We start from the raw sequence: 27,752 nt of genomic DNA on the forward strand, positions 1-27,752 counted from the left end.
AGTTTCTCCTAGACTCAGCACTTGACAATTGCTAGTTGATCATAGATGGGTGTTAAGCGGTAGGTGTTGGTACTGTGGACGAGGGGAGAAGCTGGCATAATCTAACTAGATGGGCAGCACTTCAACACAATTTTGTTATTCAGAAACTTGTATATTACCTTGACCTTGTATCTGAGTGCAGCTAAAAAGCGGTTAATAAAGTAAATGTGTAACTAAGAAACATGAGAGAAAGTTGGACAAAAGGCACATAATCATTCATTAAGTTTTGAAAAAATAACATACAAAAAGTAACAACAAAAAATAAAATATTTTGGAAAGTTTGTTATCCGTAATCACAGGCTGATAAGTGCATGCGGTTTCTCTGCATGTGATAAAGCAGAACTCAAATGAATGGCCTTTGGGATGTGAAATCCAAGGCCGCCAGCATGTCACAAACTGTAATACCCACCAGAGATTTAAAGTGTTTCCTAAAATTTTGTAGGTTATATAAAGAAAAAGTATTTTATCATACAACTTGACTTGAACCGCTAGAGATGAACGCAAAAAATCTATATTCCATTGTCCGAAAGAAAATTCACCCGGGTGAAATTATGCAAATAATATCATTTGCTTGTGACATGAGGCCATCGATTAGTTGTTGTCCATTGTTTCTATCAGGATATAGGCTGTTTAAATTATTAAGCATGTACCGGAAAATCTCTATTCTGGCACTCATCTCGAATATTGCCTTAGAGTTTTTCTATTCAATTTTAAGCTATGAGTTGAATTGAGGTAACGCATTCATCAGAAAATCAATAAAAATAAGCAAATCTAACCAAATTGATGGATTACCAGACAGGTTTTTAACCTCTCTAAAACACCATTTAGTTTTTACAAAAAAACACATGTGAGGTAATGTCAGCATAAATATGTCTGATAAAAATACAAATAGATTGGCTCAGTTTGACCAATTAATATAAGGTACAAGGGCTATGCACGGCTTCAATAATTTTCTATTGGACTTCAACAAGTAATATTTTAGGAACTTTTAATTTGTCTACTAATTTGTCAAACAAAATTAGTCTGCATAGAACTCGTTTACCATACTAATTTTATTATGCTTACCACAAACACCTGAGTTGCAGTGCTGCATGAGCAATGTGAGTTTGATAAATAAATTGGCATGTTATCATTTGGAAATCTCTAAAAATAAATCTGTGATATTATCGATGATGTTAAACGTCATGGTGAATGCTCTAGAGTTGTCCACTCATCAAAAAAACGAAACCCTTCCGAGTTGGAAAAAACAACTCTTAGTCTGACGATTTTAGCACTAGTTCCTGGCCAACCATTTAGTAAACCCTTAAAGAACGTTTTTCGATATATTTGTATTAAAGTATTTTTATCGTTAATTTGATGTTTTAACAAAAAAATTATGGCTATTTGAGCGGGCTACTTTATAACGTTTTTTGAAAACAATTCGCGTTTTCTTCAATTACGCGTCTATGTGTGAAACAGAGTGCATCAAGCTCATTATTGACATTCACAGGTTTTGAATCGACACAATTTTGAATGTGAAGACTGGATTTTACATGCAATCGTTTTTTTGGTGCGGCATCCATAGAAACTTAAACTAATATTTTAAAAGCTATGAATACCTGAAATGAATTTCTTATAAAAGGTTTTTTAAGGTAAGCTAGATAGGACGTTAACCAGTTGCAAAACAAAGATCATAAAAGTGAAACAGACTGCAAATATTTTTTCTTCTTTAAATACAAAAATAAGTATTAAGTTTATTTGCTTATGCTAAAGGCATCAAATGAAGCCACTTCTTACCGTGTCAGACTACCATAAAAAAGTAATACGAAATTATAACCTCACATATTAGCCACTTTTACTTGAGTCGAGTAGATAATTACGTTAGGTTTGAATAAGTCTATTTTGAGAGAGTCACCAAGCATGGAAACTGTCGTCAGGAATTGGATACTTATTAAATTACTGCATTGCTCACTTTTTTCAGGTAATGAACGGTTCTTAGTTTGCCACAAATACTAATGATTTAGTTTGGTTGCACAGTTTTAAGCTGCACATGTAGATGATACCTGTTCCTTTTTGCTAAGAAACATGAAGCACCTGCTTTTGTCTTACCTCACAAACACTACTTGGTTAAAAAGATTCCTTCACCTCATTAGTTGAGCTGCTTCCTATGTGCAAATCTCTATGTAGTTCACAGTAAAAAGGAGTGGTGCTAAGATCAAAGATGTCATTCACAGACTTTATTACAGCCATCTTTGTGCCTTTTATACTGAAAATTAATTGGTAGTAGGTGGAATGTTAAACATCATAGACCTGTGTACCGGTCTTGTAGCAAGAGTCAGACTTATCAGGAAGACAAGGGTAAGGACTGGCCTGCCAGGGGAGAGGGCTACCAACTGCGAGGTGGGATCAAAATCTAAATTCAGTACGTGTTTTTAATCTACTTGCTTATTACGCGTGCTTCCTCTGCCGCTGTCCTTGGCGGTCTGGCGAGATCACAATTACGAGCATTAAAATGTCATTTGCACTTAATTAATACTATTACAGTAGGCCTATATAAATTATAAAAAGCAAATAAATAGGAATGCGAGCTACAAATTTAACTTCGGATATAGTCCATGAGTACTTCGAAAGCAGCTACTATTTGGTCCACATTATCTTTTTCCTTTATGCAACTAATCTCAGTGCTGTCTCTTTAAACATATTTTATGAGATTAAGGAATGGATAATGTTTCCGTGGCCAACAGCAGTAAGTCATATGTGTTATACAGACTATTACTGCATTTATACAACAAGTAGTCGATGTATAGGCATCAGAAATGGAAATGTAAATTTTAAACTTTACTAGCTCGAGCTAGCTTCTAAATACATTAACTTTTGTGTCTGTAGAAATAAGCAATTTAACTTTTGTTAAACTTTATTGTAGTCTGCCTCAGCTTACAAGCAAGCTAAACTTCAAAAAAGCTGCCCAGTTTACTTACGTTAACAGTTTTAATAGTTTATAATGTCATGTACAATATATAGCATAAAAGTATACATAATATAGATTGTGACTATTCACAAGGTCCAAAGAAACGTGAAATAATAGGTGATATGAGATTTAGTTTTTAGCAGTGTCTCTGTGGTCAATAGAGCCTGTAGGCATAGAGAGGTAGTCATGCATATGTCATCAATGGGACTGTTTATACTGAGATTCAATGATTTTTATTGGAAATTCTACTTTTATTTATTTCAAGTTAGTATGCTTATCATCTTGACTATCTAAATGCAATGCTCAATGGAAAAGTGCTTGTCTTTTGATTCTGATCTTTTGAACATGAGGCCAAACAGGAATGAGACATTTGCTCATAATGGTGAGGCTATGTGATGTAATACCTCGTAATCAATATTTGTTGATTAGTGTTGCCCTGCATGTGAATAACCAGAAATTTGACCACCATCACTAGTAAAACTGCTACATTTTCTACTTTTTGGCTTTCTAAGCTCTATGGTCTACCTCTTGTGATCCTTTGTTAAAGTTAAGATGCAGGTTGTTTGAATTCTGATTGCATGCTGAGGTATCATAATTTAGAGCAAAATATATAGGCATGCAAACTAGTTATCTCTGCTGCCTACTAGTTACTAACAAATCTGCAAGTATAACCTTTCTCTCCTACAGACATTTTTTTGCAAACAATTAGTATGGTCCTGAATATTCATTCCTATGTTTGTAAAAATACGTAAAAATTCATTACAATAAAACATGCATTTATTTACATAATTTTGTGGTAAGGTTGATAAAAGACATGCCTCATCATGGCTTGGATAACAATAATATTTCTATACATTGTATACTGATTTAAGAGGTCGTGATTGTGAGCTAAGGATATATAATGAACAATTAAAAACTATTAAGAATTATCTTTGAGTTACTATGTATTTTTTTTATATTAGATTATAAAGAGCATACGTACAGCTATTAAACACCACAGGAAAAATTCACGCATAACATTTTGGAATCTTGAAATTAGTGAATCACAGGGAAATAATGAGTTATCCACAAATGACGGGATAGCGCGCTTAGGATATAAAATTGTAGCAGGTCTGTTAAGTTGCTACATAGATATGTACATATCTATATTCATATAAGACAGTTTATATCAATTGTAACAAGGTTTATATGCAACTTGAAAAAGAACCACACGGCAAAATATATATTGTAGAAAAGTGTAATGTTTACAAATAATAGAGAAGTTTTATTCGATCTGCAAGAATTGAAACTATTAGCACATATATTTTTGTGTGTGAGTTTGTGTTCATATTCTGTGGGAGGATCTTAGTTTTATCACCATTGTAATATTATAAAAATGATAATGAGTAAAGGTATTGGGCATGGAAAGAAGTTCAGCGGAACCATACCACTTACCTACTTTTCTTGTTTTGTTTCGATAAGTTTGTCCGACATTTTTTATAAGAGCGCTGAAGCTAGGCCTGATATTTGCTAAAGTTTTCTCAAAAACATTTTGCATGTACGCTCAAATAGATGAGTCACTCTGTTCGTATCAGTTATTTTCAATTAATTTGTTATAGAAACAGGTCAGTAAGCTATAATTTTGTCATTATGGTTATTGCCATTGGATTCGAAGGCAGTGCCAATAAGATAGGAGTTGGAATAATAAAGGATGGGGAAGTGTTATCAAACCCTAGAAGAACATATATCACACCTCCTGGCCAAGGTTAGTAACCAGCCATTTTCTATGTATTCTCTTTTCCGTTCCATTGTATTTGGTTTAAAAACTTCAACAATAAAATGAGTAGAGATAATGAGGCATTATCAGTTAAGGCTGGTTGACGCTGTCTCCATACATTGAAATTGTCCTCTCAGCAACTATTCGTCAACTATCTTCACTGTAAACCGAAGGCATCGTCGAGGCAATGTGGATATTTTGAGAAAGGTTGCAGCTGTCAAACTTCCTTGATAGTTTGCCAAGCATCCACACCAGCCTGTGCACCACTTCAGTGATGCTGATTGGCTGAAACAGATTGTTCCATTCATATTTTATTTTATGATAGTTGCTGCGGGACTAGGATTTCGTTGTTTCCGCGAACACATTGTTTACAGAGAGCACTATGTCGTTTCATTTCGCTGTGTAAACGCGGATGGGTTTAAATGGGTTTACAGATGATCACCGAAGTATGTCCTTAAGTTAACAAGCATCGTGCCATTAGTAGGTATGAAGCACTGTATAATCTAGAGGCTTATGTAAGGCCGGTTATTATACAAGCCATAACTTTAGTTGCGCAATAATTCTGATCCTTCTATGAAGTATCTCAGGAGGATGATGTAGTGATCTATATAAGAGTCTAACGAGTCAAGTTGGTGCACTCATTCAACAAATAGCGTCATCTTGTAGGCTTTCTCCCGAGAGACACAGCCAGGCATCACAGAAAGGTCATTCTGACTGTTCTACAAGAGGCCTTGCTCGAGGCTAAGATTAGCCCTACAGATATTGATGTGGTGTGCTATACAAAGGGGCCTGGTATGGGAGCACCTCTTCAATGCACTGCCGTTGTTGCCAGAACTGTGGCTCAATTATGGGGAAAACCCATTGTTGGGGTTAACCATTGCATTGGTCGTATCCTTTCTAAATCTGTACATCTCTGCCGCCTAGAGCTTCATAATCTACTGGTAGGTTTTTCATTGCAAACTCATGTGTGACTTACCATTCTTGCCGCAAAGAAAGACGGAAATGACGAGAGTAATGATTACGACCCGCATGCGTGTGGTAAGGCTTTTATCACGTCATTGTAATTGAAGAAAGTAAGAAATTGGTGTAAGGCCACAAATTTTGAGACTTATAGTATCACTGTGTAACGCATATAGAACAAGGCAGTAAAATGGAACGCATTTTATTGTTTCTGATTTCATTTCAAACCCCAACTAGTTCAGTCTCACCAGATCACCACAATCTTGTAGGAGTGTTGTGCAAAATTGTTCCATGATCCATTGAATGAAAACTAATATCATATAGCCTAAGACAGGGGTGTCAAACTCATTTTCACCGAGGGCCACATCAGCGTAATGGCTGTCCTCAAAGGGCCAGATGTAACTTATAATTGTAATGAAATGTAATCGAATAATATAAAATAACTTAAACTAGTCTTTGATATTAAATAACTCTTGACTTTATTACTTAAAGTTGCAAACAGAACAGTTGCACAGCAAAATATGCAAAACACTTGTTTTCGAAAAAAAATCAGAAAAGTTACATAATACCCATCAACATGGGCATACTTTCAGTAAAATCAAAAATTGTGAGCTGCTAAGAACATGAATTTGTTGGCATACACACATTAAATCTGCAAACACTAAATAATTGCAACAGCAGCAACACAAAATCAATATGTAAGCAGCAAAAAATCAAAAAATTATTTGCTATTTGCTGAAACAAAGTTAGACTTGCACCAAAGAAATTACAAAATATACAGAGTTTGACTAAAATTAGTGATTTATTACATACAATACAAAGTTATGAATAATAGTTAGTCATGAACATGAAAATCACGAAACTATAATTTCGAATTTTTCCTCGCGAGTATTATCTTCATAGCATAGCAAATCTACATCCTAATATAACTCAAATAAACTGTCATGAACATGTTTCAAAGAATAAAATTATGTTCAGTAACTCTGTTCTTGACTTTTCAGACTTCAGGGGCCGCTCTAAGAATGACTATGATCCTATCGAGATCGAATAACTTTTGTCTGACTACGGTTGACAGCCTAAAAAGTGCATTTTTATTCGAGTGTAACGATGCAAATTGACAAAATTAAAAGTTAGTAAAAACTTCGAAACATTAAAAATAATGTTTCAATTTAATTTATGCAGTCTTTCACTGTCTTACCCCTTCTGAATCTGCATATTTACTTCTCGAGTTGAAAAAAATTGATCGCGAACGATAAATTTTAAAGTGACAGCGATGATTTCCGGTTCAGTAGATGTCGAAATGGGCGTAGTAATTTAGTTATAACTTTTGCCAGAGAGATCATTGAGGTATTTATGTACGTTTGTTTGATTGGCCAGAAAAAAAGTTTTTCTGACTAATCAAAATTATTCTCATGTAATGTAAAAATAACAACACAAGGAATAGACAAAGTTTAGAGGCAAGATAACTCGCGTTGGTGTGCCTAGCAACGTTATAAATACGGGAGAATGAGTCTCGGGCGAATGAGTAATTAAGCCCTCGCGGGCCACATAAAATGAGGTGGCGGGCCACATGTGGCCCGCGGGCCATGTGTTTGACACCTGTGGCCTAAGAGAACCACCCATCAATTATCAGGATGGTTGACAGCAACAAATATTTAACAAGTGACTGAAGAATGTAGGTAGATAGTATAATTTATATATCTATATATAAATCTCAATGTTTGTCTGTTTGTCTAGTTATGGAAATAGTTTCAGGACTGAAAAATCTGCTGCGCACCGAATTTGATCTCACAACCATTAGTTCTGCAGACAGGTCTTTATCTATTACACTACGCTGCCCAACTTGCTTTACTATGGAATAAATTGGGCACATACTCATTAGACATGCCAATCTTTCATGTCTTCATGCTCAGCACTTCAGCTAGTATTATGCATGAAGCCATACTAGAAAAAAATGTATACCCATGCATGAAGAAAAATGTTTGAACTCGCATGGCCAACAAGACTATTGCAATCAGTATAGATCTGTTGTAGGCACTGCAGTCGGTACAATATGAATTACGCAGAAATAAACACAGTACACATAAATAGTCACAGTACACAGAAATAAACAAAACACTTTCATTTAAAAAGTTAGAATGATAAATACTGTATATTTCGATTAAAAATAAATTTGCTGTGCAAAACCTTTTTTATTACCCATGCACCGCCGAGCATTCAGCTAGTATAGACGAGAGTGTAATAAGCAAATGAGCCGCGTTACATGTGTGATTGTCTATAGGATCTTTAACCTACGACATAGATATAGAGATGGGGAGACTAGTTACTGGTGCTTCCAACCCTACAGTTCTCTATGTCAGTGGAGGCAATACACAGGTAGCTATGACTGATACCTAGAACAGATATTTGTCTTCCAGTATTTATTGCTGCTGCTGGTGCATCCACCTGTTATTTATAGCAACTCTGCTTGTATGAGGCATACATTATGGTGACTACATGATAGCTTGCACTCCCTCTGTATAGTTCCTTTCACCTTATGCGTTTGTTAACTCACTCTAATTGCAGGTAATAGCTTATTCTCAACAGAGATACAGGATATTTGGAGAGACAATTGATATTGCAGTTGGCAACTGCCTTGACAGATTCGCAAGAGTCATAAAGTTATCAAATGACCCGAGTCCTGGCTATAATATTGAACAGATGGCTAAGAAGTGAGTTTTATGTCTGCTGTTCAGCTAGTTACTTCTGTTGATAAGTGGCAATGATACGGTTGTTTTCAGTATGTGCTTCGCAATGGATCATTTGTCATGTTTCTCTCATGGTCTTCATCTTCACTTTCGGCCATCTTATTGCTATAGAAACTGCTAACAACATCCATTATCTCTAGATAAGCGTATAAGTATTGTGATTTTATTTACTTCAAACAATTTGCACAAATATAACAATATATGCTGTGGTAGTGTCTGTAGCAATAAAGTGTTTAATGAACATCAATTTTGTTTTACTTGCCCAGTTTCATCAGCCGGATTGATCTACTAAAATTTGCATGAATAAAACTCATGTTATACTTGGTTAGTTAAAGTCTTCAAGTCCATCATATGTTTAAGTCTTGCTGGTACTTAGTACTATCTAGTAGTAATCATCTTAACACACTTTTATAGAGGTGAGAAATTTCTGGAATTGCCATATGTGGTTAAAGGAATGGATGTCTCCTTCTCTGGACTCCTATCTTTCATAGAGGTACCGGATTTGCATTGCGGTAGGAGCGCTCCATCATAATGAAGTATTTTTAAATAAGCTTTTTTGCGTCGTCTTGTAATGATACTAGGAGGGCACTCATAGAAACATTGGTGTAAGCGGAGTGAATGGATAGTAACCTCTAGAATCTAGATATTCCCTATTTACAGCGTTCCCAAGATTTGCTGCTCTTTGCGCCTGTTATGCATTTGAACTGCATGTTTATTGTTTACGGCTCGAAGATTTTGTGAATAAGACGCATCGCTAACACTATTTTGGTTTGTAAAAAGTGATTTAAAGGGTTTGCTGTTTTGGTCATTCAACAAAAACATTATTTGTAAGGATGGTTTTAGCTGACAGTAAATGTGTACTCCATATGTTTGCCGAACTATTACCTTACTTCGTAATTCTAGAGATGCAGGCTTCATAACTGTAAAATAGTCACCGTTCAAAATATAGAAGACGATCTTTTAAAGATCAACTGTCACAAAGTTTTTGTAGTTGATATCAGAAACTATCGGTATTTTTCTATCATTTGTGATTGTTTTTGATGTTAGAGGTGATCTGATTGCCAGGATGTTTTAAGATTAAAATTGATAAAACTTGATTGCTTGGTTAAAACACTCAAAAGTGCCATTATGATCTTTAACAGTTGCCATACACAGTAAGGATAGTTTATAATATTTATTAGTTTATAGCATTTATAGCAAGTATTTTGAAATGTGATGCATAAAATTATTCTTGATTCGATAAAAAGGATGAACTGGGTGTTCAGTAAAGCTGACTTTGTGTTTGACGAATGTAGGAGAAGGCAGAATCGCTCCTCAACTCGGGCAAGTACACAGCGGCCGATCTCTGCTTCTCTCTCCAGGAGACAGTCTTTGCTATGCTCATAGAGATAACTGAGAGAGCCATGGCTCATTGCGGCTCCCAGCAGGTGCTCGTTGTTGGGGGTGTTGGCTGTAACATGCGCCTACAGGAGATGATGTCAATCATGGCATCAGAGAGAAATGCAAGCCTCTGTGCAACAGATGACCGGTAGATCATACATATAGTCTAGAATATTTTAAATTCTAGGATACACAGCTTTGTGTCATAATACTGGAATGCCTACCATAATTTCCTGTGCACTTCAAATGTAAAATTTGAGCAACTCTCTGTCACGTTAATGTGATGTCATATCGATGTAGATATGAATTTGAGTCGATGAGTAAATTGCATTTTGAGGAAATCTTATCACAAGAGCAGTTAACACAATTCAGAGGCCATTGACTAAGTACAGCATTATAGTATCCAATTTTATCTTTTGGAGTCTATTGCAAAAATAATTCATATATATATATGTTTATATGACTCATTTTTGTGCAAATAACACAACAAATGGTTTGTTGTAACGATATTTTGTAAGTGCTGCTCATAGCCCCATTTTTATAGTGTACTAGCTGTACTATCCGGTGTTGCCCGGGTAATAAAAAGGTTTTTGGGCAGAAAATTGATTTGTATTTAACATATAACAACATTTGCCATTCTAACTTTCAAACTACATATCATGAGAGAAGTGTTTTGTGTAGTTGAAATAAATTAAGAGAGAAAATAAAAACAACTGTAAAGGTTTTCAAACTTTGTCAAGCAGCTGTAACTTTTAAACTTCATACCATGAAGAAAAGGTTTTGTGCAGGACAACTAAATTAAAAAAAAATAAAACAACTGTAAAGGTTTTCAAACAACTTTAAATTTAAAATTTCATAAATTGAAAGAAGTGTTTCGTTGAAATAAATTAGAAGGAAAAATGAAAAGATAAAGGTGTTTAAATGTGAAATCATTAGCAAGTAATGGCTAAATATAGTCTATTTCGCTGCGATTACAATCAAAAATTATTTGGTATACAATTATATGATTTTAGTTCATTTCAGTGTTGGCATGCAAAAATTGGCATATAGGCTAATATCGTAGGCTATAGGTACTAATCATCATCATTAAAAATAATGCCAAAATACTATGTTAACCTTAGTAACTATAGGTACCTACAATGACTTTACTGAATTTTGTGGTTATGATCTGCGGGCCCAAAATAATACAACGTTACAATGTACTACATGGAGAGTTTTTACTTTCGAGACAGACGTGTAATATAAACGCTGAATCTAACTTAAATGAATTTAGTTTACTAAACACATACTTGGAAGATGTTTTAGTAAACCGTAAACTTTTAACATTAGTTTTATCATTGCGAATCGTTTTTATTTTAATGGAAACCGGATATACCGTAAAACGGATACGAATAACTTGCCATGGCAAGTTCAGCGACGTATATCTTTTAATAACGTATATAATCAGTACACAAATCGCCAAATTTTAAGTTCGAGATAAATTATTGTCGATGTCATGGGACCGAATAAATTAGCCCTAACGGAAAAAGACGAATAAGCATCGCGTCGTTGCATATACTTAGGTCCTAAAATATTTCTGAACAAAAGCATCGTAACTCGCGAATGCAAGGCTAAAATAATTAACACACGCACGCATGGGGTATGCGATATATGATAACGCAACTGATCACTATGTCGTTCTGGCTTAGTGGTAGAGCGCCCATCCGGATAAGAGCCTTGTCAATGCGTTAGTCGTGAGTTCAAATCCATCAGAATGCAGAATTTTAAAATCAAGATTTTAAGATATATAGCTGGAGGGACACACATACATACTTTAAGAAATATATGTATATATAGATTAAAGACAAAAGTTTTTTGCAAATCTATTCTTCGAGTAGTCTAGCAAAAGTACATAATGTACAGGTATAAATATTTATGAGTATTTGTAGGCTTGAAGATTATGGATTCACTTTACGTATACAATTTTACTAGAATTATTTTTGTAGGTAGTAATGATTGTTAGGTTTTTAGAGTGGAAATTCATTTGCTACTGCTTCTACCATTTGCTCATCTATTTCATTTGGCGAGGTGACAACTTCTATCGTTTTAAAAAACATGCTTACTAAAGAAGACTTAGGTATTATTTTTGGCTGTTACAGATACTGTTGTTTTACCTGTGCATAAAAATTGTATTTCGCTTCGTTTCTATCTATTATTTTGCAGATATTGTATTGACAATGGTGCAATGATAGCCCAAGCTGGTTCTCTAATGTATGAAACGGGATATGTTACCCCATGGATGGAAACAAGTATTACACAGAGGTACTGCCATGCTATCGGTTGACCTAGTCGGGAGCTGTTAAAAGCTTGTTTAATATATTCTATATGCAAAAATCTTTAAGAATACACCACAAAAATAGTTTAAATATTTTTAAACTTTAATATTTTTTTTTAGCAGCTTATACAAATTTCTCTAGCAAGAGTACGTAGCAAGTAGTTCAGTCGCTGTCCGTTTTTTAAGCTGATCTGATATTTTATGCAAAAGCATTAGTTTATTGGTGAAATGGGGCTAATATGATGCCTGGACCTTACATGTATTTCTCATTATTAATACTATCTAAACATAGTCCAAGTTATGTAAACTCTTAAAAGAGCTATCAATTCTTTGATTTTATGTACCGAAAGCAGACAACTCTTTGTAGAGGTTATGCATAATCTCATTACCGTGAATTAAATTGAATGTTTACTACAGTTTAAATACATTAGAGCATTTAAAAATATTGTGCGAGTTGATTTAATAGTAAAGCATTTGTCACTTGAATTCAAAACTTTTATTGTTTGATTGGTAGAGGTTTTTGACCTCTGTTACCTCGAAATCTGTTACTGTCAAAAGCTGTTGTTTTTATTTTGCTTGTGGTCATGGTAAGGAAGCTCCATGAAATTAAAAACAATCTTTAATGCACTTTCTTACTGCTGACTGAAATCAAAATATCAAGTGCAACTATCAGCTAGCAAGTGCTGCTTGCAGTTCGTGAGTTTGCTTTCCAATAAAAAGGTACTAAAGCCTTATTGTACATGCATAGTTGTGTCAATTTTAAAACCTGCTATAATGGCAATGAAGCAAACATCTGTAAGGCTGTAGTGACTCTGAAATCCCATTCCTTTATATTTATGTTTATATTATAAAGACAGTGCTTGTGGAGGCATTATTGACGTGGTCACGATGGAGTCATTGCAAATGACCCAATCCTAGTTCAAAATTAACAAGAATGATTCACACCTAAAATATCTAGTAATATCCAAGTGGGATGTTGAGCTGCCATCATTTCCAATCCAGTTTCAACTCTATAATCATCGAAATTTTAAGTTATGAAAAGTAATTATAGATCTCTTTTTCAGTTTCAAACAATTTTAGAAAGCCAGTTTAGTCATGAATAACAATTACGCTAGAGTTGAATATAAAGGAATGTTTGCTATTCTTAAACACTAAGAATTATTGTTGCTCAAGAAAATTTAATTTCAATTATTGCTTCAGCCTGATTTCTTTCAGGTAATCTGTGTCTGTTAAGGCATCCGCACAAAAATACTCATAAATGTAACAAGCTCAAGAGTTGACCGTTTGCATGCTAGATCTGTATTATCATTGTAATACAAAAATGATATTTATGCTTGTTAATGGTGAGAGAATAATTTATATTGGCAGGTTCAGGACTGATGAGGTATTGATTACGTGGCGAGATTGAAGGTCCCAACTCCAAATCAGCTAAAGCTGCGGTAAGAGATCAATGCTGCGGTAAGAGATCAATGCTGCAGTAAGAGATTAATGCTGCAAGCAGACATCAGTATCCCATCAGAGGTGGTTAATACTTACACTGCAGATGATAAGTGATTTAATTCTGTAAATAGATCAAAATAGTTATTTTGACCTATTTACAATATAGTTGCCGTGGTAACTATATTGTTATATATAATCGTGAGTTCAGCTTGAACCAAATATTTTCTGGCTAGCAACAACTGTACACACTAGTTTGGATTAGCTATAAGCTTTGATCTTACCTGACCAAAGAACATAAGGTGGACTACTGATGACGCCACCCTTTAGATTCGAGCAGCGAAAGACTGACAGCCTCATGCATTCGCAAGCCATGTCTGGCTGATACATTTGTTGCTATTTGAACATATTGAGTATCTTATACGATAAAATACAATTTTGTAGAATCTATGAGTAGCACCTACCCTTCTTTAATAGACTACCAAAGTAAAAACAGGCTAATATTAGTCTATGAACAGATAACTCTTTGTACAAAGGCACCGAGCGTGTTTTTATCCTACATGGGTAACTACCCAAATTTACCAAAATTTATTAGAATGTTTTTATTTGTTGACAAATGTACTATGAAACGTCACATTCAAATTTACATGCAAAGTATCTTTTCACTCGATGTATCAGTTTTGATACATAATCTTTAAATATCTTATAAAACTGACAATGAAATGGAACAAATCCTATTGCACATACAATGTATAATAAGCTGACACAAAAATGTTGTTGAGACAAACAATGTTTCAGCCAAACTGAGCTGTTGGAGCTGAGAGGTAAAAGATCAGATCAGCTAATAAAAATATATATTATGAATAGAAAAATACTGGAAGAAATAAAACATGGAATGTGGATAAAAATATGAATATAACAAATCCTTTGAATAATCTGGTAAAATTTCCTAACTAAAGTGGACATGGAGAGACTTAATGCGATTCCTCAAGTTGTCTTCCCTTTGTCTCTATGGGCAAAAATACACTGGCAACAGCTGCAGCAGCCGCCACGCCTGCATATATCCCTATAGTGGCTTGTATAGACTTCTGCAGGAGCACCTGGAATAAAAAATATTTGGTAGTGCATATAGGCCTACAATGGAACCAAGTAATTCGTTCTGGAAGCTAATTCGTAAGTAGAAAGTGATTTTACCATTTACCGTAAAAGCTCTATTTGAATGCCACTATAAGGTTAAGGTTGAAAAACACAGCGCCACCCATCAATTGAATGCTACTTCTATTACACCGCCACTTTGATATTTATTTTGCGTGATGAATAGAAATTGATCAGTAGAAATTACTCTTCAGGAACACCATACGATGTAATAGCATCGTATGGTGTATCGATGTTCATTCTCTAACTCCAAAGCTATTTGTTTGAACTTGAGTTGAGATGTTCAAATTGAAATGAGTAATAACTGTATTCATCTATTATGTTAACTTTGTCTGATACTTCGACGTATATGAAAACCGTAAAGCAAAAATTTGAAGGCCGCCGGCATTAATGTCACTTTTTCCTAGGAAAGTGCAAAATATAGAAGACATCAGCATCACTTCACCCATAGAAGGAATTCATGCTTCTCGAAATTCTGACCGGCAGTCAACAAATACAGTAAATTTGAACATTTTGAACATACTATCCATTTGAACGCCACCTCTAATAGAATGCCACCTCTAATAGAACACCACCATAAGGGTTGAAAAGTACGGCGCCATGGCACTCAAATACAAGTTTTACGGTAAATGACCTAATCCGTTCCAAACTCCCACCAAGTTGGGATATGACATCTGTATAAACTATAAATACATGTAATAGTTAAAACTTGTAATAAATGTTAGACTTATTTATTGTACTAGGTGAATGCCCGGTGTTGCACAAATAATAAAATTTTTTTCAGTAACTTAAGTTTGTCGTCTGTTGTTCGGTCTGCTCCAGCTATAGCGATTCGTATCTAGCAATGAAAAATCCGTATCGCAGAAGATTTGATCTCGGGACCTCTCATTTACTTATCAGGCGATAAACTTACCGACTGAGCTACACAAGATGCAACGGATTCATTCGGCGATATGAGTCATTATCTAGGTTGAAATACCCATAGCACTCTGTGTTGCACAAAGTCACTAAAGCTTGCTCTCACCGCTCTTATTAGTAAGTTCAGCAATACAGATACTAGCTTACTCAAATTAGCCATTGACAATGTGACAGGCTAATGGCAAGAGGCCGGCAACTACATTACCTGCCACTGTTTATAAGCTGTTTTTAATACCCATGAAATTCGGGCTGTCTTTCCATCTGGGTGTTACAAAAATCGAATCACAGGAATATCGAAGCTATACATTTGGCAGTTGCACGGATGTGAAGCCAAGTGTGCTACCACTAAGCCGAAGAGCCAGCTTGCCATGGCTTGGACTAATTGTACTTAGAATCGTTACGTGCTAATTATTTCATAGCATGGCATAGTGGATAGCACACCTGTCTGCAAAAGCGTTGTTTATGAGTTGCATGCAAATGTGAAACGGTTTTTCGTTCCTAGATTTCAATTGTTATGGCTGAACATACATTCGACAGACCAACAATCGACAAACAAATATGCAGATTTATATACACTATGTTTCCATGATGCGCAGTGCTTCAGAGTTGCGCTATCTCCGAATCATGGAAACGGCGTCTTCGCACTGAAATCACTGCGCACTGATCAGTGCGAAGCCAGTGCAAATTCGCAGCAAGGAAACAGCGATTGCGCAGTGGCTGCGCATAGCTCTCATGCCGTGGAGACAGATTCTTCGAGGGCTATAAACTAGTACAAAGGTTATCCCGCTAATCTTTTTTTTTCTATTCTTCCGATCTTCTTTCGCCTAAATTTAATTATGGTCTGCATTCACGAGGATGATGAGGTGATTACTTTCCTGGACTTTGTTATCGATGCCAACACTTTTCGAAAAATAGGTGGCAAGTCTTAAATTAACGTTTAAATAATATAGTACTTAAAAATATATTACTTTGTACAAATTGTGTTAAGGTTTGTAAAACCTTGTGAATGTGTATTGTAAATAAAAGTATAATGACGACAGAAGCATAAAAAGACTGTTTCGGACGTTCGGTATCCGTGATCGATTCTATTTCTCCATCAGGCGATTCGATTTATACAATTTCTCTTCTCTGGCTGATTTGCTGAAAACCTCTGCGCAGCATGGAAACGTACAATCCCCTCGACTTCGGACGGGGCTGCTTCGCAGTACTGCGCACCATGGAAACATAGTGATACAGTAAAACCTCTAATTGAATGCCACCTCTATTTGACCGCCACTCTGACATTCTTTGATTTTTATGAACATAATAGCAAGTGATCAGTAGAAAACTGTCCACAAAATCGTATTAATAATGAATTGTTCACATCAATAACAATTAATTTTTTCATTTTCCAACGCCAAAGTTTTTCGTTTTTTCTATTAAAACTTTGGAAGCAACACCGTAAAAATAACTCCTAACGGTATCGGGCTAATAGTAGTTCCTTGTTTAACACGGTCTCTTAATACTTCAAAGTATGTGAAAAACGGTTTACATTTACGATCGTATATAAACAACTAGTTTTAGGCTAAAAGCTGTGCTTCGCGAGTAAAACTTTTATGCATTGCATTTATGCAAAATGCAACGCGTAAAAGTTGTACTCTGCTAAAAAATTGTTATGACGCTAGTATCGACTAGTTCAGCAGTGCAGAAGAAGAGTTGAGGTCGAAAGACATTGTGGAAGGTATAGAACAACCAGAAGATGTTCATTCCATCGAAAGCAACAATCAAAACGCAACTGGCTGAGCAAATATTTTGTTTCAAAAACATTAACTTTTGTTTCTGCATGTATTATACGTATGGTTGGCTTATGTAACATGTTCATGAATATATATATGTAGCATTTGATAGATTATTGTTATATAACTTATATAAATTTGCAGATTTATAGCATATTATTTGACAGCATCATTGTGGTAATCTAATCTTACAATGGATTGACACTTCCTATGGCACACAAAAAGCTAGTTTTGGCTGGAAACTAGCAAACATCAATCAATGAGTGCAATGAGCTTTTATGCAACATTGTTAATAAGTTATAAAATGAAAATGTCGTCAAATTTAGAATGAAATAAAAATTGAAAGCTCCATCAAGTTGTAAAAGCAAAAAATTGCAAAGCAAGACACAGGCTATGGTATCATTGCAAGCAGTAGATATCAACTGGTAGATATATTTTTTGCTTCTCAATGCATATTTATTAAGAGATCTTTTACCAGTCGGAGGTAAGTTAGCAGATTTATTACATCCAAAAGGGTTAATGTCGCTACACCGGAAAAAAGTGCCAAAAATAGGCAACATCCCATCGCCCACAAAAGGATTAAGTTAATCCTCTTAAAATTCTGACGAGCCATTTAAAAAATACAATGCCAACCTCTATTTAAACTTTATCCTCTATTTGACGGCCATTATAGATAAAGGGTTGAAAAATAGAGGGCCATGGTGTTCAATTAGAGGTTTGATGGTATATATACAGATTACCACATAATGACAAGAAAGAGCACACATAGAAATAAGAACAGAGAAATAATGAACAAAACAAAAAACTGTATGTTTGTTTACATTTGGAATTGGCCATCTAGACGAGGCTAAGCGAAAGCTGTGGAGAGGGGGATGATGGTCAGAGAGGTGGGTGTTGTGATGCTGTCTTGGTTTTTTCTTAGAATAAATGTGTTAAGAACATGAGTAAAATATTTATTTACATCACCATGAACTGAAAAATACATGTTTAAAACGCATATTTGATTTTATTGAAACTAAAGCTGCCCTACCCTTGATGTAACACGCGATAACTCCGAATTATACAATAGAAATATAAAAACTAAACAATGGTCGTATATTGACTTTCGCTAGCAAATGAAACCGAATCAGGTGCATTGTACCTCATGCCCACAGAAAGCAAACGAGCTAAAATAGGAAAAGTTTTCCGTATTTAAAAACTCCTTTCGTAAATCGAAACAATTTTTTTAAAAGACTTGTAACTTCAAAATTCCACATGTTGAATTTTCATAAGTAGAGGTTCCACTGTATTAATTCGCATATGCCTTGACCTGTATGTGCTGTATAAGCATTGCGCTATCCACTACAATTCTTAAGGTTTTGCAGCATGCAAAATATATAAAATATGAATAGGGGCTATAAAGGAATTATATAAGACTTAACCCATGAAGTTATTGACTTCATACAGATGATTATCTCAAACGCAGTGGTGCCTCCACTTATGAAGGTACATCCACTTATGAAATGCTTTTCGTGTGAAACGTTCAGGTAACAAAATTACTCATGAAAACTTCATTACTCTTTGGCCATGAAAATCAGAAGGCACTAAAGGAAAGGCAGATGTTGACTAAACACCCTTAGTGAAACTTGAAGAAAGCTGTTCCATGAGATTTTGGATTTTGTAGTTCAGTCAGGCTATTGCTTACTGTGACGATGTTTTTCCAACATCGGCACAGAAACCGTCTTTGCTATCATGTAACTTTGCTTGCAAGTTACATAGCAAGTTACTTGCACGTTAGGATAGCGAACAATGTTACTATCGTACAACTTTGCTTGCTCCGGCACGATAGTAAAAAATCATTGAAAGCTGACAAAAACAAATGCAATTGGATTGAATCTTTGCGAGAATGTCTCATTAAAATAATGAGAGTGAATCTACACAGAAGAAAGTAAAAGGTAATGATGATTAAATCACATTTCTATTTGCTTTGTGTTAGTTAACATTTGTATCCCAATTGAGGGATTCTTTAAACAGAGAAGCGCATGTTCAGGATAGAAAGAGTCGATATTTAAAAAAAGGTTGATGTTGCCAAACGACTTGAGCACAAATAAATTTCCTATTCAGGATATGACCGTATTGCTTATGCACTGAAAGTTCTGAATAGCTTGAGTACCTGAGCGACAAAGGGGGTGATGATAGCACCAATCCTTGCGAGACTGCTGCAAGTTCCTAGGCCTATCGACCTGCAGTTAGTCGGGTATATCTGCAACAGTAACATGCATCACATGTCACTAAGCTACTAACCTGGCACAGGACAATGGATTTTGAGAAATAACTGCAAACGAATATATTTGCTTTGGTGATTTGTCAATTGCTATGCCCTTAACACTAATCAAAATACTGAAGAATTGGCAGCAATTGTATGCATATACCAAGACTGCCAAGTGCTTGAAGTATTTTATTGTACGTGGTTTCCAAAATTAAACCTATACTACAAAGCTCGTTTGCTAAATTTGCAAGGATAACAAAAACCATCTGCAATTATTACATTTTGAACTCGGTCTATCCTAGCAGGTTCTGTTACATAAAAAGCTTGCATCACAGAGTTGATAAAAATTGGCCTCCTCTACCATTCTTTTAAAAAACAACATACTGACGCTGAGCTATTATTAGCTGAGCCAAGTATTTAGTTGATTCAAAAATAAATTCCGCAGACTGCTAATTCTTACTAACAAAATACTTTAGATAACATAGTTTGAAGATAATACACACCTCAGTTGCATATAAGAATGCCACCTGAAATGCGCCGGCTATAAAGCACCTTGCAGCGAACAGGAAGACAATCAACAAGATTCTACAAAGACAATCAGGAGGCTTCAAGGTATTAAGTTTCTGTAATAGCAGTTGGTTAATCAGGGAAGAGATGATCAAAAGAATCGCAACAGAGACATCATTAGAAGTTTGTGGTAACCTAGTAGACTAACTGACCTTCCTTTGCAGACAGCGACTAAGGCGGTGGCCAGAGCAAACATGACAAAAAGAAGTCCCATGCTGAACTTTCGTCCAATCAAGTCGATTATAAAGAATGTCAGCAAAAGTCCTGTAAGAGCAACCAAAAGAGTCGTTTTTAGTTCACTTCTTGCAATGTGTTCAACACAATAATTAATACACCAATACATGATTGTCAAAAATTCTCATTGCAGTCATCATACCTCAACATACGAGCTTAATGCGTTCTGGGACTGAGCTCATATGTCAATTTACTCGCGTCTTAAAACACTATTTCTTATATAAAATATCCAAGTACAAATTAATAATTCATCGGCATACTATGAAAAATAACACCTAAACAGGATATTGGTATTATGGTGGAAAAACGTTTTTGATTGTTCCAATCCAGTACATGCGCTAAAAAATTAACAAATACTTATTTAGTTGTTATGATTTGCAATAAAATGTAACATCACTATGCACACTACTGTATGGAATTTTTACCTTCGATACAGACATGGATAACTACTGTCTGAAAGACTTGAGAGCAACGCATTTGATAAACTAAACTTTTGTAACCCTACGTAATAGAGACTTGGAATTTAGCTTACTAAACACATACACTTGAAGCTAAGTTTTAATCTTTCAATAAGCTTACGTTAATTTTGAAATCTTATTTTTTAGTATGTTTCCTGAATGCCTTGCATTCATTATAACTTTTGGCCAACCCTTTAAAAACTTTTTTTAAACTGATTTGCAAAAAAAGATCGAGCGATGCTGTCCGCGAAAGCGATTCTTGCATACTTGGCCATATCATGGCCACGGACAACCGGATCTCGATGCTCATATCTAAAAAATTACTTGTATCTAAAGGAAGAAATTTGCTCAAAAGTCAGCTCGTATCTCGAGTTTCTTGCATGTTGGGGACCCATATGTAGGACATAATGGGGACCCATGTTGGGGCACTGGTATGTAGAGACATGACTGTTTAGCAAAGCAGACTCCAGCTTGTATATCGACTATCAGTGAGAGAAAGGAGCTTTGCATATAGCAACGGCTGAAAATTATTGTAGTCTTACCGGGAAATTCTGCCAGAGCTGTCCAGATTAGCTCAATATAGTTGCTTGTTTCCAATGGCCTACAATCTAGGGCGCAAGTAACTGGTGGGGTAGAACCTTCCAGAATAGCTAAAACAACCAGTGATTCCAGCAATGATACTAAATTACATCATAAACCTAAATGAACCTACATCATAAACAAACACCTAAATGAACTGATTGCATATTTGGGTCAAGGCAATTGCATATTTGGGTCAAGGCAATTGCATATTTGGGTCAAGGCAAAAATTTGGTGATCCACATGCCGTTGAGGGAACCTAACTCCAACAATGTTATATAGTAGGAATGACTCACTGTTACAAACATCATCGCTGTCAATCTCAAGCAACTCAGTGGTGAGTAGGACAATACCATAATATGAAAAGGTGTTGGCAAACCAGATAAACCATAGGAGTAGAGTGGTAATCCTCAGCTTTGGTATAAACAAATCTCCTAGTCGACCTCTCTCAGCTTTCTATGAAAGACCGATGAGTGTTTAACCACTTGAGCAATTAATCTTTTAAATTATAAAATTGATTCTTTTAAAGGGTGTAAATTGTCTATACGATTGGCAGAATTACATGTGCATTACTTCATTACTTATATGTACAATCATTTTTAAGTCAGACATTGACTTACAAGCACTTTAATACATTAAGTTCTTAACATGATATATAATTTTAAAAGATTTGGTTCTACACCCTTGATAATTTTTCCAACTTTTGAAAACATTGCTGGTTTGTAAATCTGTACGTATTTATACAGTTGCCCTTCATATACTTTGGTTTTACTTTACACTTTTTATGTTTTAAAATCAATGACCTGAATAAAAGTGGTAAGAGTAGTGAGAAAACCAATACTTTTCTTATAGTTCCAGTAAACAATTATAGAAAATTATCTTTGTAGAAATTCTTTAGACAGTTTACGAAGCCACCTCGCAGTTACAGTAAACAGAGGTGAAAATGATGCAGAGAGAAAATCTAAAAATAGTACAAATAGAATGGACATGATAAGTAAAGATAGGTAAATGCAGAAAATATTAAATATGAAAACCAAAAACACAAATAAGTTAGGCTGATTTGAAGCTCACCTAGACAAACTAGCTCCGTATACCTATCACCATACATGTAACTACCTATTTGTCGCATGTCTTCCAAATCACCAAGGCTATGCTTCGATTTGTATGCTTTTAAAGGTTAGCTAACAGCAGTAACAAACATTACAGACTTGCGTTTGAATATTTTGTAGCTTCAACAAAATGCCAAATTTTATCAACATTTATAAGTCAAGAAAATGGACAGAAATATTATAGATCTTTATTCAAAAACAGTCCGAAAGAAATTTTCACCAAAAACAGCTGCGAGGCTATATAATTATAATAAAATCGCTAGTTTTTTTTAACTCAATGATCTAAACCTTCTGTTCAAAATCTCAATTCATGAAAGCAAAACATGCATTAATAGGTCTTAATCAGATGACTTTTGAAAATAGCTAATTTTTACAGATTCAATTTTTTATTCAATTTTCTATTTGTGTTAAGAATTTATTTGCGAACACTGAACAAGATGTACGCACAAGCCGATTATCGTAATTCTACAGCCGCCAGTAAATAAGTTAATGGGGCACATATAAATGAATAAACCTTACATTATAATTGCCTGTAATGATGGTAACCAAAACATATAACATGGCGACTAAATGGGGAAAATGTATCAAAATGGTGGGCAGCAAAAGCACTTTTGTAATCGTGTTCACACATTGGCCAATCGGAAGGATTGACTCCATGTATCGTGTAGGTATATGTTTTGCTGAAAAATGGTCTCCTTATGTCACAGTTTGGAGCTTGTAGCAAACAACAATTTTGAGACTCGCAAGCAAGTATTCTTGTCTCCAAAATTAGTTTTTTGTTCTTTTAAAATCAAAATCATTGCTGAGAAATGAAATATCAGGACTATATTGCTATAAAGAAATATAATTTAAAATGCTGTCAGTTAACCTTTAATGTAAAATTACAATAAATGCATCTTTTTACAGGTTTTGATTTCTTAAATATAATATACTTTTGTTACATTTAGCTTTGACAAGATTTTTTATAATGCATGTTTGAATTATAACATGAAATATGTTATCATTAAGTTTGTGGCTTGCGAATTAAGTAAAAAAACAACAAATAGCATTTTTTTGGTAATATTTGCTCCAACATCCAATAGTTTTGAAATATGACGAAAATTACAGAATCGATTACCTTAAATGTTGAGTTTCAGCCGTAGATTGGCACTAAAACCATCTATAATCATGGTAGCATGTACACTAAACGCCAAGCCACTAGTCTGAAATGATCCCAATAATTATAACAGTGAAAGACACACCTTGGATGGAACGACTAGCCGACCCACAGGCATGGCTGTTTTGTTTTCACTTGCTATTTGTTTCAACGTCTTGCTGGCATCATCCAAGTGACCCCGGGCCACATTGAACCGCATGCTCTCCGGCATCCACTGAAATTTAAAAATACTAATGTCTATAGCTGGTATCTCAAAGTGTAGGTGTTTGTTGCTACCAGATTAGCAAATGTTGACGACTATAATAAAATCATCGAAAACTCGGTAAGCTATTCACGTCCTGGTCACTGGTGACTTATAAAGCTAAGAACTACGAGTGTAGAAAGAACATATCAACTCAGAGTTGAAATCCTCTAAGCCTTACAATTGATAATAATGATTTGGCTATGGCATGCAAAATATTTCTCTAAATTAGATCGCTCCAGTTTTTCTGTTAAAATATCTTGCTATAACCTATCAAATGAACGAAGACATACTAGAAATGTCCCAGGTTTTGAGCACTACATGCTACAAAGGATAGATAACTAAATATAACTTACATAGGCCAGTATAATAAATACAAGAAGTGGGGCTGCTGAAAAACCCAAGAACCACCTCCAACCCATGACTGGCATAACTGCGAGAGCCAAAGTCGTGCAATACACTGACCCGAGTGCATAGAATACCTGAAATATTACAAAAAAGCCAATCAAAACAACAATACCCGAAAACCTAAACAGCAACAAAACAATTTGGACGCTAACATGTAATTTATAGCACATTCATAGACTTTGTCAACATATATTCGAGATGTAAGACACATAATTCACAAAAACTTAAAGGTGTTAATAATTGTTCTCAATAAAAACTCGAGTCTTTTAAGCTTCTTACCTCGATGCCAACAATAGACTTTGCTCGGGCTTTGCTGGGTAGATATTCCGAGTACAGTGTCACACTATAAGGGCATTGAATGGTTAAACAGCGGAAACATTTTACGAGAAACCTGCAGAACTTGGTCATGCAAATGACACGTATTAAAAAAGCAAAAGCTTACAAAAGAGTTTACTAGACTCCAATAAAACCCAGAGTTGTTCAATTGTTACTAAGGAGTCCTGTCATTTAAGCCTGATGGTGCCTTGCCAAGTGATAAAGAGATGCAGAACACATTTCACAACAAACCATTTTTATGGAAGCTGAGTATCCGAAAATACAACATTAAATAAGAAGCTAGTAGTAAGATATCTAGGTAAGGTGAGCTAGTAAGGTAGCTAGTAGTAAACAGTAAGATATCTAGGTAAGGTAAGCTAGCAATGTAACTAGTAGTAATATATCTAAGTAAGGTAAGCTAGTAAGGTAGCTAGTAGTAAGTAGTAAGATATCTAGGTAAGGTAAGCTAGTAAGTTAGCTAGTAGTAAGTAGTAAGATATCTAGGTAAGGTAAGCTAGCAATGTAACTAGTAGTAATATATCTAGGTAAGGTAAGCTAGTAAGGTAACTAGTAGTAAGTAGTAAGATATCTAGGTACGGTAAGCTAGTAAGGTAACTAGTAGTAAGTAGTAAGATATCTAGGTAAGGTAAGCTAGTAAGGTAACTAGTAGTAAGTAGTAAGATATCTAGGTAAGGTAAGCTAGTAAGGTAACTAGTAGTAAGTAGTAAGATATCTAGGTAAGGTGAGCTAGTAAGGTAGCTAGTAGTAAGTAGTAAGATATCTAGGTAAGGTAAGCTAGTGAGGTAAGCTAGTAAGGTAGCTAGTAGTAAGTAGTAAGATATCTAGGTAAGGTAAGCTAGTAAGGTAGCTAGTAGTAAGTAGTAAGATATCTAGGTAAGGTAAGCTAGTAAGGTAGCTAGTAGTAAGTAGTAAGATATCTAGGTAAGGTAAGCTAGTAAGGTAGCTAGTAGTAAGTAGTAAGATATCTAGGTAAGGTAAGCTAGTAAGGTAACTAGTAGTAAGATATCTAGGTAAGGTAAGCTAGTAAGTTAGCTAGTAGTAAGTAGTAAGATATCTAGGTAAGGTAAACTAGTAAGGTAGCTAGTAGTAGGTAGTAAAATATCTAGGTAAGGTAAGCTAGTAAGGTAGCTAGTAGTAGGTAGTAAGATATCTAGGTAAGGTGAGCTAGTAAGTTAGCTAGTAGTAAGTAGTAAGATATCTAGGTAAGGTAAGCTAGCAATGTAACTAGTAGTAATATATCTAGGTAAGGTAAGCTAGTAAGGTAACTAGTAGTAAGTAGTAAGATATCTAGGTAAGGTAAGCTAGTAAGGTAACTAGTAGTAAGTAGTAAGATATCTAGGTAAGGTGAGCTAGTAAGGTAGCTAGTAGTAAGTAGTAAGATATCTAGGTAAGGTAAGCTAGTAAGGTAGCTAGTAGTAAGTAGTAAGATATCTAGGTAAGGTAAGCTAGTAAGGTAGCTAGTAGTAAGTAGTAAGATATCTAGGTAAGGTAAGCTAGTAAGGTAGCTAGTAGTAAGTAGTAAGATATCTAGGTAAGGTAAGCTAGTAAGGTAGCTAGTAGTAAGTAGTAAGATATCTAGGTAAGGTAAGCTAGTAAGGTAACTAGTAGTAAGATATCTAGGTAAGGTAAGCTAGTAAGTTAGCTAGTAGTAAGTAGTAAGATATCTAGGTAAGGTAAACTAGTAAGGTAGCTAGTAGTAGGTAGTAAAATATCTAGGTAAGGTAAGCTAGTAAGGTAGCTAGTAGTAGGTAGTAAGATATCTAGGTAAGGTGAGCTAGTAAGTTAGCTAGTAGTAAGTAGTAAGATATCTAGGTAAGGTAAGCTAGTAATGTAACTAGTAGTAAGATATCTAGGTAAGGTAAGCTAGTAAGGTAACTAGTAGTAAGCAGTAAGATATCTAGGTAAGGTAAGCTAGTAAGTTAGCTAGTAGTAAGTAGTAAGATATCTAGGCAAGGTGAGCTAGTAAGGTAACTAGTAGTAAGATATCTAGGTAAGGTAAGCTAGTAAGTTAGCTAGTAGTAGGTAGTAAGATATCTAGGTAAGGTAAACTAGTAAGGTAACTAGTAGTAAGTAGTAAGATATCTAGGTAAGGTAAGCTAGTAAGGTAGCTAGTAGTAAGTAGTAAGATATCTAGGTAAGGTAAGCTAGTAAGGTAACTAGTAGTAAGTAGTAAGATATCTAGGTAAGGTAAGCTAGTAAGGTAGCTAGTAGTAAGTAGTAAGATATCTAGGTAAGGTAAGCTAGTAAGGTAACTAGTAGTAAGATATCTAGGTAAGGTAAGCTAGTAAGGTAACTAGTAGTAAGTAGTAAGATATCTAGGTAAGGTAAGCTAGTAAGGTAACTAGTAGTAAGTAGTAAGATATCTAGGTAAGGTAAGCTAGTAAGGTAACTAGTAGTAAGTAGTAAGATATCTAGGTAAGGTAAGCTAGTAAGGTAGCTAGTAGTAGGTAGTAAGATATCTAGGTAAGGTAAGCTAGTAAGGTAACTAGTAGTAAGATATCTAGGTAAGGTAAGCTAGTAAGGTAACTAGTAGTAAGTAGTAAGATACCTAGGTAAGGTAAGCTAGTAAGGTAGCTAGTAGTAAGTAGTAAGATATCTAGGTAAGGTAAGCTAGTAAGGTAACTAGTAGTAAGTAGTAAGATATCTAGGTAAGGTAAGCTAGTAAGGTAGCTAGTAGTAAGTAGTAAGATATCTAGGTAAGGTAAGCTAGTAAGGTAACTAGTAGTAAGATATCTAGGTAAGGTAAGCTAGTAAGGTAACTAGTAGTAAGTAGTAAGATATCTAGGTAAGGTAAGCTAGTAAGTTAGCTAGTAGTAGGTAGTAAGATATCTAGGTAAGGTAAGCTAGTAAGGTAACTAGTAGTAAGTAGTAAGATATCTAGGTAAGGTAAGCTAGTAAGGTAGCTAGTAGTAAGTAGTAAGATATCTAGGTAAGGTAAGCTAGTAAGGTAGCTAGTAGTAAGTAGTAAGATATCTAGGTAAGGTAAGC

General features: G+C 35.1%; 2 protein-coding genes and 1 long non-coding RNA gene across 8 annotated transcripts in view; 1 reads left to right on the forward strand and 2 right to left on the reverse strand.

The window, feature by feature from the left end:
• The first annotated feature begins 1,521 nt into the window (after positions 1-1,521).
• On the forward strand, positions 1,522-13,995 carry LOC137394904 (tRNA N6-adenosine threonylcarbamoyltransferase-like). 5 transcript variants are annotated; one of them, XM_068081686.1, is made up of 10 exons: positions 1,522-1,670; positions 2,348-2,418; positions 4,585-4,730; positions 5,409-5,630; positions 8,005-8,078; positions 8,268-8,413; positions 8,864-8,942; positions 9,745-9,977; positions 12,032-12,130; positions 13,512-13,995. In XM_068081686.1, the coding sequence occupies exons 3-10, from the start codon at positions 4,616-4,618 to the stop codon at positions 13,549-13,551; spliced, it is 1,008 nt and encodes a 335-aa protein (XP_067937787.1). In that variant the 5' UTR covers positions 1,522-1,670; positions 2,348-2,418; positions 4,585-4,615; the 3' UTR covers positions 13,552-13,995. The 5 variants fall into 5 exon arrangements, with proteins under 5 accessions (XP_067937787.1, XP_067937784.1, XP_067937788.1 ...); XM_068081683.1 differs by having other exon boundaries at positions 2,348-2,440; positions 13,512-13,994; XM_068081685.1 differs by lacking the exon at positions 1,522-1,670 and adding an exon at positions 1,821-1,999 and having other exon boundaries at positions 2,348-2,440; positions 13,512-13,994.
• LOC137394933 (uncharacterized) lies at positions 6,165-6,985 on the reverse strand. Its single transcript, XR_010978412.1, has 2 exons — positions 6,901-6,985; positions 6,165-6,778 (listed from the first exon to the last, which is right to left on the reverse strand). It is a non-coding gene; the product is annotated as an uncharacterized lncRNA (long non-coding RNA).
• Positions 13,996-14,157: 162 nt separating the features above from the next.
• Positions 14,158-27,752, reverse strand: part of LOC137394903 (synaptic vesicle 2-related protein-like) — a 33,126-nt gene continuing 19,531 nt past the window's right edge. The window contains exons 6-14 of one of the 2 annotated variants that reach the window (XM_068081681.1): positions 24,708-24,771; positions 24,377-24,502; positions 23,865-23,993; positions 21,811-21,970; positions 21,478-21,585; positions 20,396-20,507; positions 20,180-20,261; positions 19,581-19,670; positions 14,158-14,680 (exon numbers count right to left, since the gene is read on the reverse strand). In XM_068081681.1, the coding sequence (XP_067937782.1) occupies positions 14,555-14,680; positions 19,581-19,670; positions 20,180-20,261; positions 20,396-20,507; positions 21,478-21,585; positions 21,811-21,970; positions 23,865-23,993; positions 24,377-24,502; positions 24,708-24,771 (997 nt within the window). In that variant the 3' untranslated portion in view covers positions 14,158-14,554. The remainder of the gene's footprint in view (positions 14,681-19,580; positions 19,671-20,179; positions 20,262-20,395; positions 20,508-21,477; positions 21,586-21,810; positions 21,971-23,864; positions 23,994-24,376; positions 24,503-24,707; positions 24,772-27,752) is intronic. The other variant, XM_068081682.1, reaches the window with a different exon arrangement.

The sequence above is a fragment of the Watersipora subatra genome, chromosome 4 (genome assembly GCF_963576615.1).
Source record: "Watersipora subatra chromosome 4, tzWatSuba1.1, whole genome shotgun sequence".
Lineage (NCBI taxonomy): Eukaryota > Metazoa > Bryozoa > Gymnolaemata > Cheilostomatida > Watersiporidae > Watersipora > Watersipora subatra.

Excerpts from the sequence above, each read along its gene's own strand:
- LOC137394904 (XM_068081686.1), top strand. The coding sequence starts at position 4,616 with ATGGTTATTGCCATTGGATTCGAAGGCAGTGCCAATAAGATAGGAGTT. Across the intron at positions 8,943-9,744 it reads GACTCCTATCTTTCATAGAG|GAGAAGGCAGAATCGCTCCT; the intron begins GTACCGGATTTG and ends TGACGAATGTAG. Across the intron at positions 9,978-12,031 it reads CTCTGTGCAACAGATGACCG|ATATTGTATTGACAATGGTG; the intron begins GTAGATCATACA and ends ATTATTTTGCAG.